Source organism: Vitis riparia, chromosome 17, assembly GCF_004353265.1.
Source record: "Vitis riparia cultivar Riparia Gloire de Montpellier isolate 1030 chromosome 17, EGFV_Vit.rip_1.0, whole genome shotgun sequence".
Taxonomy (NCBI): Eukaryota; Viridiplantae; Streptophyta; class Magnoliopsida; order Vitales; family Vitaceae; genus Vitis; species Vitis riparia.
In genome coordinates this window covers 12,784,916-12,795,804 of record NC_048447.1, presented here as the reverse complement: position 1 = coordinate 12,795,804, position 10,889 = coordinate 12,784,916, and the positions used below count along the sequence as shown (strand labels likewise).

The 10,889-nt window shown below is 36.2% G+C and overlaps 1 protein-coding gene across 1 annotated transcript; it reads right to left on the bottom strand.

The window, feature by feature from the left end:
* Positions 1-4,015: 4,015 nt before the first annotated feature.
* On the bottom strand, positions 4,016-8,880 carry LOC117934464. Its single transcript, XM_034856158.1, has 4 exons — positions 8,452-8,880; positions 7,486-7,524; positions 4,360-4,444; positions 4,016-4,262 (listed from the first exon to the last, which is right to left on the bottom strand). The coding sequence occupies exons 1-4, from the start codon at positions 8,842-8,844 to the stop codon at positions 4,180-4,182; spliced, it is 600 nt and encodes a 199-aa protein (XP_034712049.1). The 5' UTR covers positions 8,845-8,880; the 3' UTR covers positions 4,016-4,179.
* Positions 8,881-10,889: the final 2,009 nt, after the last annotated feature.

Genomic DNA, 10,889 nt, shown 5'->3' with positions numbered 1-10,889 from the left:
AGAATAGCCCACTCAGGCACCCCCCAATACATTTTTCTAATGATTTCCCACCACCCAAACATCACTATGAACCTAATCAGAATACCAAATTTAACAGAGTATTGAGATCACCTGCAAAGGATAAAAATGAATAATAAAAAAAAAGAAACAAAAAAGTCGATGAAAACCAGTGATAAGATTTTTAGTACATCTGGGTGTGCCCAAGATCACACCTGCAATCGCGGAACATGTCCAAACCAGCATGTAGGATTGATAACATGGCAACCCTGCATGTGGGGTTGGCTTTAGGGTCAGTTTGGAAACCAAATTAATATCAACAATCTAACACCTACTGTTGAAATCTTTTGGAGTGAACCCAAATATACGGAAAAATGTGACATTTGGTACTTATGGGGGGATGTACATGGCAAACCAGTAGCCCCAACTGGGCATCATATTAGGGTGTTTGGCACTATAGAAATTAAAACATACTTTCCATTTTCCTAGTTTCTGACCTCACTATTGCCCAAGCTCCTCGTTTATCGTCTGTCCATTTCCTTTTCTAGCCAGGGAGGTTTTAAAATCCCTACCCACTTTTGTTTTTAGGTTGTAGAAAATGCTTTAAAGCAAGCAACCAGGGTCGTTGGTTTAGATTTTTTGGGACGGCCAGCAATCGGATCCTTAGATGTCCATTAGTATTAATATATTATTAGTATAAATTGAAAGGTCGATATCATTTGGGTAAGGAGCACTGAGGAAGAAGTGTGGCCATATACAAAGTAAACTTTATATTAAAAATAATTGTAAGTGTCACAAAAGTAATGCCCCATAGTCCATAACATTTGGCTTTGGTGCACTTGGGCAAGAGAAGTGGCCTTTAATATGCTGACTTTTCTTCACAAAAAGGCAAGACTTTCTATCATGGGACTCCCCCTATTGTCAACCTCCCACTTTTATTTCCTTCATTTTGTTTGGTGGTTGTTAATTGGTTCACATTATGAATACCAAATAGTTAATTAGAAAAGCTTTGGGCATTTTTATTATCAATATCATATATTTGAAACATATAAATAATAATTTGAAATAATTTTTTTAAGAATTTTAAAATTTCAAAAAGTATTTACTTGAAAAAAAAACTTTTTTTGTATTGTAACGTATGTTAAAAGTACTTGTCAAAGTTGTTTAATGGTTTATTGAAAAACACCCTAATTAGAATTATTTTTAAATGGAATCTTATGGATATAATCATTCTATTAAAACCAATGTCACCCGTTTAATTTATGTTCAAATAAAAATATTTTTTTAAAAAAAGTAAATACCATAAATTAAAAGCATTTTGATTATAATTATTCTCAATAAGACCATGTGTCATTGACTAGTGACCAATGCCGTCTAGTTTCATGGATGGAGGATAGTAGAGCTTGCTTAGTACCAACTCCAAAAGGGGTTTAAGATTCTTAAAACCCAACATGAAATTAGGGTCTTTTTCATCCAAGAAATCAATCATATGCATGTTTGAAAAATGAGTTTAGGTGGAACAAGTGTATGGCTTCAAATATAGGTTCCATGGAGGATGACCAAAAAAAATGAAAATGGTGTGTCACTAATTTACCCTTTTTGGTGACATTAGACCGAAGTGGCTTAAAAAGAAGAGAGGAAAATGGTGATGAGACGAAAAGCATCTAAAGCATATGGGTATGTGGATGTGAAGCTTCTTTCACTTTCCCTCAAAAAGCAAGAAAAAGATGCAACCAAACCAACCTTCAACTTTATTTTCCCTTTAGTAGTGGGAAACTAAGGAGAAAACCAACCAAAAAAATTATTATATAATCAAATATGGGTCTAACGCGTCCAAGATAGGGGATGTTGACCTAAGTGGTAGCAACCATAAATTAATAGCAATCATTAATGGTTATCTGGTTATCACAACAAGCTTTGATAGACTAATAACTGTGATTAATGATTTGAGCAAGAAACACGGATTGAAACAAAATCAAGAAAAAAGAGGTCATTAGATATTTTAGGAGTTTGAGAGGTTATCATTAAGCATCTTGAGATCAAAATACTTTCCAACTTCTTGAATTTGAGGTCTTAAAACTTGAACAACCTCCACCATTTTTTGCTAATTTAAATACTGATGCTCTCAAACGTTAGGATTCAGAGTCTACTAGTAATCCAACTTAACAATACTTAAGTAACAACCAACCTATTCACTTGTTGCAACTATCTAACACCTATACCAAGGGGTAATCAAGGCGAAACCTAAGTACACCTCTGATGGTCAAGTTAGAATTGGATTAAACGAAGATTGGGAAGAATAGACTAACATAGGACTCAAGTATGGGATGGAGGATGGAGAAGAACTAAAGGTTAAAATGAGTTTTGTGTGTGACAACAAACTTGGCCTCTCAAAAGGTTAAGGCTTATTTACATGAAGGAGCTATTAGCTAAGCAAACTTGTGTCAGGCAGGGCTTCACAGGTTGTGAGGAATGTTTGCACTAAGAAGTTGTTAAGAATGTTCCATGTTAATGGGATGTGTTCTTGACAAAGAGTTGACTTCTCTTACTGAGTCACAAGTACGAGGAGTTAAGCAAGAAAGAGCAAAATGAGTTAGGACTCGAATAATTAGGTTCAAACAAATTATGTTTTTTATAGGTTGTCAATCAATTACATTTGTTTGAGGCCTATAACCCCAGCAATCTCGATTAATGGCTTATTAGGTTGATTCATGAATTCTAGTAACAACAATGATGGTTTCTCCCTTGGCTAAGCAAGATATCTAATGGTGAATGTTGAATAGGTTGACTAAGGCTAAGTAGAATCATTTGGACAATAAATGAATGGACTCAACATTGGTGTCACTTGTGCCCAATCAGCCATTTGGAGATGAAACACAAGCATTCTCATGCTTTCATACCCGACTAGGAGAGAAATGATCCTCGAATGCATGACTAAACCTAGATGGACAACCTTGTAGTGAGAGATTTAATAGGGACGTAAACTAGACAATGCACAAAGGGCTTGGGAAACTCATCCCCATCATCGCTTGTTAAATTATTACTCATCCCATTCCATTTCTCATCTTAGACTAAGCAAGACAGTGCATGGAATCTATTTCACCATTTTATATTTAATCTTTTTCAATTTTTAAATATTAAATTATATATAAACTAATACATTTAATATAAATATTTATTTTTAAAAGTTTTTAAATATGAAATTAAATATAATATATTTTAAAAAATTATAAATATAAAATTACATATAACCGAGGTGAGAACGAAGGGGATTGGACAATGAATAGGGCCTATGCCCTTTCCCCTCACCTGGCCCCAATTATTATTCCCTGTTCCCATCGAACGGGTATTTTTTGTCATCTCTAAGAATGTAATAGGCTTTTAGCGGCTCTCACGACCATGAATCCATAATCAAGGTGGGGACGGGGGAGGGGACTAGCCAAGGAATAGCGAATATGTCCTCCCCCCATCCTTGACCCCAATTATTACTCCATGTTCCCACTGGATGGGTTTTTTTGCCGTCCCTAATATGTAAGAGGCTTTCAAGGGCTTTTAAGACCAAACTTGGCGGGGAGTCCATAATCAAGGTGGGGACAGGGGAAGGGACTGGGTAAGGAATAGGGTCTATGTCCTCGGCCCACCCCGACCCCAATTATTACTCCATGTTCCCACCGGACGGGGTTTTTTGCCATCACGACCGAACTCGGTGACATTCTTGGCACAGTCCTCTATGGCTGGACAAATGTGATCGACCAAGGATCAGTTTGGGCCGGGTACGGTTGATTGGATTAGGATCCGGGGTTGCCTGGCACCGTTTGAGTGAGGGTATGCTCGGTACCTCCAATCGAGGTAACATGCTTGGCACGGTTCTCTGTGGCCGGACAAATGTATTCGACTAAGGATCATTTTGGGCCGGGTACAATTGGCTGGATTAGAATCCTGGGCTCCCCAACACCTTCTGGGTGGCCGATCGTCCCAGGTGAGGGTATGCCCAGTACCTCCAGCACCTATTCCTTGCTTTGGAAAGAAAGATCAATATTTAACAACCAATAGTTCCCACAAACATCTCAATGTAATCAAATTAAAATTCACCGACTTTTGGGGGATTGTACCCCATGTGTGAGTTTTCTATTCTCCACTGTTTGTGAAATTTATGACAAGTAACTTGGTAGGCTACACCAATCATTGAATTGTACATCCACCAGAGTCTTGTCCACGGCGGACATTGCCATATGCTGAGAGTTCAAGAAGGTCCATGTCACGGCCTGCAGTTCATTCATCAAACAATTGATAGCCCCAATTAGTAATTCTGGTGGATCAATTTCTTTCAGACTTCTATGGTTCTATTAGAACAGTGGATACCTGAAACACGGCAATAAGAACTTTTCTGAATGAGATCAGCCTTAGAAATCTCAGTCCGATTCCCTTTTGATCGATTAACTGTTGCCTGCAGGATATGATGCACATCACATGAAAATCTAATTAGAAGATCCATTTTAAGGGTGAGATACACATTGCACAAGGAACCTCTGATCTTCCAATTGAGAGACTAAAGCAGGTATCTATTCTTAAACTAGGGTCTGGAAGAAACCACCCACCATAATTAAGGATAGTCACAAAGCAAGAGAAGCATAACCATTCATCAAGCAAGGGATGTCTTGTTTCTTAATTACAAAAGTGTACCCCTCACAATCAAAAATCACATCAAAAGTTGAATAAAAACAGGTCCTGACTCAAATAAGTGAAACAGAATTGAATTTCTTATATATTTGCATTAGATTTTTCTTCATACACATCAATTTTATTTGTCATTGTGTAGATGACCAACAGCCTTTTTGTTAAACTGTCTAACCAAGTTATTTTAAGTAAGCTGCATTTTCTAAGCTTTATTCAAGTTCACATGAAGATTACCAGAAACCTCTTCATTCAATTGTCTGACCAAAGTTTTTGAATAAGTTCAATTGACTTGTAAATAAATAACATATGAACCAAATGAAATTCTCTAGGTAAATTTCCGCCACAGCTTCCTTTATTCCATCAGTAGCTAACCATAAATTCCCAAAATCAATAAGGCTTAAAATTTTAATAAGTCTACTGTTTGCATTTAGATAAAGAAGGTGCAATTAAAATCTTGCATAGGAAAATTTCTTGCATTAGGATGTAGCATGCACCAACCAGGAGTCCAACCTTTGAAAAAGTGGAAGCAAATCTGTCCCAACTATAGCTACAAGTTTCCATTAACTCCAAAACACATTGGCTGTTTGGTAAAATCTCTAAAATTATCTGTTTTTCACATACTTCTATTAGTACTGCCTTTTGATCTTAGTGTAGGAAAATTCTATTAGAACTGCCTATTACTAACCTGCAAGCTCAGCATCTTTTTTTCTCCTTGCCAAATAAACAAGTATATAATAAAAATGCCAGAAGGGACAAACCTTATTATTATTATTTTTTTTTATAGGACCTGAAGGGACAAACTTTAATACCTATGGAATATATAGATATACATATATCCACACACACACACACACACATATATATATATATATGTATGTGGGTATGAATAAAGTGCACCTGGAAATAATAGAAACAAAAGGAAGGATCAAAGGTGGAAAAGAGCCTTGATCAGACTCAAGCCAACAATGGGCTATCCAAAAACAGCCAAAAAAGACAAGTTCCTCTCTCCTATAGTATCCCTGGACCACTGAAACAATGACCTGAGAAAAAAAGATTCCATGCTCAACACGGATAGCTCCATCCCCTTTAAAGATCCTTTGATTATGCTCTTTAGTTTTCTAGACTTTCCCCTTCCTCTTCCTGACAAAGCCACCTTCCCTCATTGGATGAGGGAAAAACCCAGAAAATCCAGAAGACAAAAAATCATTGGAGTTTTTGTTTTTTTGTTTCTTGTGTGTGAGTGTGTTTCAAGGAATGCTTGTTTGCAATACAAACATTTTAAAATAGATAGGCCAGTCGGATGAGAGACAATTTTTCCATGGGAAAATTTTCTTAAATTCCCCAGAATATCCAAAATTGAAGAATATAGTGACATTCATGGAAACTAAAGTGTATCTCATTAATATTGCTGAGGCAACAAGAATTATTGTTGACTAAATGAATATCATATATTTAATATAAAACTTCTTAATCTCAGGGTCAAAAGAACCAAATCAAGAAAGAATAAGGCAAATGAAATATAAAGGCTACATCCTTCTAGTGAAACTAAGTAGAAATTGATACTTGACAGACTAATGCAGAAAAAGGCTACCAAAAATAAAAAGGGGAAAAAAAATACTTGACAGACTGCTGAAGGAAAAATCAGAAAGTAGCTTTGGAGTCGTTTCAAAGGAAGCATTAGATTGAACAGTGTATGATATTTATGGAAACCGAACAGCACAAACCTATATGAGTCATTGCATAATAGTGTTACTGTACCAATAAGCTGGACAAATGCATGGCTCTGCGAAATGCACTCATTTTGTCTTGACAATAATGATCAGGAATTCATATTGAAGGCAGATTGAAGAAAGGGTAATTGATCCATTATGGAGGTTCCATGGAGATTGTGATGTTTCAAAAGATACATTAGATGCTTTCTTCCAAGTAATAGAGAGACTAAAACTTTTTTACAAGGAAACCAAATGAGTAGCACAGATGGTTCAGAAAACCTAACTCTTGTCATGGTGAGCAAATCTAGCTCAAAAATATTCCCCATATTTTTGTAGTCTTATAAGAAAATAAAAAAATAAAAAAATAAAATTAAAGCATTTGCTTTCCTAGATGTATGCATTCTTCTTTTTTGAAAAGAAAAGCTTATCACAATAAACAAAAAGTCAATATACAACAGCCATCAAAAATTAAAGCATGTGTTTAACAGATGAACTGGTCCCAACAGCCTTCAAGAATTCTGTCCCTTTTTTAAAGGCAATTAAAGATGCATTGAAGAGTGCCCAAGAAAAAGAGGGAACACTCAAAGTATACGAAAGGCACCAAAAGAAACATTGACTGACTCGATGAAACACGAAGCTAACCTTCGATTTCTAAGATAAGAGGATCGGATCAACGTGGTTAACTTATGGTTTCTGGCAATAGCCACATCAAATATGAGTAAGAATACCTATAATAAAAGGTCCAAATGGGAACATTCACTGTCCTCTGACTTCTAGACCCATGATGTTACTAAAGGAACCTGTTTAGACTGAAACTACTTAATTCCTCAATTGGGAGAAAAATATAACTAATAAGCAAAGGTAAATTTCTATTACTTTCATGAAGTGAATTGAAATTATATATACCAGAGGAACATGTGTCAAAACAACCAGCGTAACTATGAAATACAAAAATATCCATGTTTTCCTGTCAGGAGGAAGACATAAATAATTTCAAAAAGCAACCATAGTGAAGTACGCCAAAAGAAAATAAAATACTACATGAATGAAATAATAACGATAATCATAAGAGATGACAGAAAGGCAATGAACCTCTTACCTGTAAAACCTGACAATTTTCCAATGTGCTCTTGCCCCCCTGAAATCGAAAATATTCAACTCATGGACTCAGGACCAGTTCCAACACAAAAAATAAAATAAAATAAAACAGGCTTTCAGATTAATAAAAGCTTAGTTTAACATGCAAGGCCAACTCTTAGTAGTCCACCTTATCTTGCAACTTCTCTAAATTCAGGAAAACTAGTAAATCAATTTCCACCAACACCCTCTTCCCCAATTCTAGGGTGCGGGCAACTGTTAATCACCCCCCTCTGACTGTTCACACATTTCAAATGCGTAACCACCACCATGAGCAGAGGGCATGCACCCACTCATAGTAATAACTAGTTCTAACAGAACTTGAACATATCATCACAATTAAAGAGGGAGGAATGAAATTCTAACAGGCCAGAAACTAACCCCAACTTTAGAATGCAAGTGTTCAACTGCTGGTGATGAAATAATATAACAATACATAATTGCTTTGTCCACATCCTCTATATTTCAGAGAACCTCATGGATAAGCACAAAATTGATCTATACCCATCAGCCATTCAGAATCTATTCGAGTTTTCCATTTCAAATAACTCGTTCAGGCAAAGCGCGTTTCTTCAATTACTTTCAAAAGCGGACATATGTTGTAAAATGGGCAACCAAAACAGTTAATTTCCAAAACAATCGAACTTCACAAAATCTGAAACAGCAACCACATTGAACAATGTATGCAAATTACAAAACTAAAGAAAAAACACCCTTTATTCCAAGAGCAAAGCAAACAATTTGACAAAATACCATTAGACAGCCCCACATAGAGAAAAACGCATAAAAACTACCAAAAAAACTGAAACCAGACCCTAAACCGCCAGAACCAAAGCAACCCATTCCGGGAAAACCCCCAACTCCACACCCAAGAACAAACCTGACAAAATGAACAGTAAAACACGAAAGAACGTTGAAATTACATTACCTTGGAGTAAGGAACAATGTGATCATAATCATGACAGAGACAACCAGGGCAACCAACAAGCTTCCGAAACACGATGTTGCCGAGGGGGTCTCGGCGCCATCGGTCCGGATCTCGACCTTTGATTTTCTCCGCCTTTTCCCAGCACTGTTGCTTCACACTATATGGGAAACTTCTAGGGTTGAAGTTAGGGTTTGGGGAGATTTTGAGGTTGTCGAAGAGAGTGGCATCTTCGTCTTCAGTGATAAAGGGGGTGTCAAGAAGAGAGGTGGAGGAGGGTGAAAGCCTAGTAGTTGAGCGAGACCCAGATGGCCTTGGCTCGAACCCAGATGGCCCAATGGGTCGGTCCCTTGCTGGAGATGACCGGCTTCGTCTTCGCTCCTTGATTGGCCTCATCTTCTCTCTCACTACATTTCTTCTCTCTCCCTCCTCCCCCAATAAAGTCTCTCCAGCAAGGTCCATCAACGGATACGATTCTGCCATGTTAGCATTCGGAAAACTCGATATGGATCCTATTTTGCCACGTCAACATCCCTACTATGTCAGTAGCTGAATCTCTGCCTCTTTGGGCTGATGTGGCAGAAGGGTGGGCCAATTATATACAAAATAATTTTAAAATGGAGAAAAATTCGAATGTATTGGTTATGTGCTTTATTGAAGTAGGACTATTGAACGACATACAAGGAAATGAAACTTGGATTTAAAAAAAATTGATTTACGTCAATATATAAAGAAATATGACCAAATATTCATCTTTTATTAGTCATCATTTTTTTTAATGCTAAATTTGGATCCCTATGTGAAATTGTTTGCTAACTTGTCCTCCCTAAGCTACAATTTTGTATGCTATGTTCCTTCAAATTTAATAGCTAAGTAGACTCCTCATTTCAATCCAATTTCAATATCACACTAAAGAGAATAACATTCACATGTCATATTCTCTTTGAAATTCCATAACTAAACCATCTTTGTAACAATAAGCATAAACCCCATTGAATTGGTATAAGAGAATGTCATTTGCATCTTAAATCTTCTTTTTCCTTGAGTTTATAATCAATTGATTCTTCCAAGAGGAATAGACTATCATTGGCAATAAGTTAATTGGAAATCATACATTCGTTAATTTGTTATAAAAAGAAAATAAAAGAAAAAGAAGAAAAAAGAATAAATAAATAAATAAATAACAGATGAGGAGGAAAAAAGGAACAAAACTGAGTTTTATGAAGCCACTATTTTCTTTAAACAAATTCGCAATGTTTTCAGAACCGGACCGGTCATTAAACCGGAAAAGTTATCGGTTTACGATTCACTGGTCGGATCGACGGTAGAACCGTGATTGAACCGGTGACGTCATAAATATATATTTTATATATTATTAAAATTAAAAAAATATAAAAAATAATAAATAATAAGTTCCATGTAAATTTTGATAGTATCTACTTTGTTTGTTAAGTTTTTTCATTTTTTATTTCTCCATCAAATTGTAAACAAAAATCATAATTTTAATTATAAAATTAAAGAATCAAGTCATTAACAATTTAATTTAAAAAAAAAAAATCAAATCATCAACAATTTATAAAAACCTTATATTAATTTAGAGAATCAAGTTATCAATAATTTAAAAAAATCAAAGAATTAAAAAATTTTGAAATTTCTTACATTTTTTTTTTAAATGAGAAATTTACTATAAAATCAAATATTTATTTAAAATTTTAAAATTAGAATTTCATTTGAAAATGAACAAAATTTTCAATAAATTGAAATTTCAATAATTTCAATAAATTAAAATTTCAATGTGCAATAAAAAAAATATAAAAGTTAAATATTAAACATAACATTAAAATTATAATTAAACATTAAAAGATTAATATAAAACATAAAAATTAATTTTTTTTTTTAAATGGGAGTTTAAGATTTTAGTTTCACCAGCCTGTCGGCAGTAGAAAGGCGTGCCGCCGGCGGGTGGAGCTGGTTCGAGGGGCTGGGGCAAAGAATGGTTTTCTGTGTGTGTGTGTGTGTGGGGGGGGGAGGGGCTCGTCGGCGGCAGGTGGCTTGCCGGCCTGTTGCTGGAGCTGGGGCGACACAGTACAGATCGCTGTTTGGCGGCATGCGGGGCGCCGACCTGCTACTGGAACTGGGGCGCCACGAGGGTTGGTTTGTTTGGAGAACCGACCATTTTGATGCTGGAACTGCTGTTGCTGGAACCTGCTGTTGGAACTGCTGCTGCAAGTAAAAAAAAAGGTTGAACCGTCCGGTTCGTTAGTCGGGCAGCCGGTTCACCCGATCCGATTCCGGTTCAACCAAATTCCGATCCAATTCACCGGACCGGACTGGACCAAAACCATGACCGGCCAGCGGTTGGACCAGTCGGACAGGCCGGTCCGGTTCAGTTTTTAAAACCATGCAAATTCATCTTCTTCGCTGGCATTTTGAAAATTGCA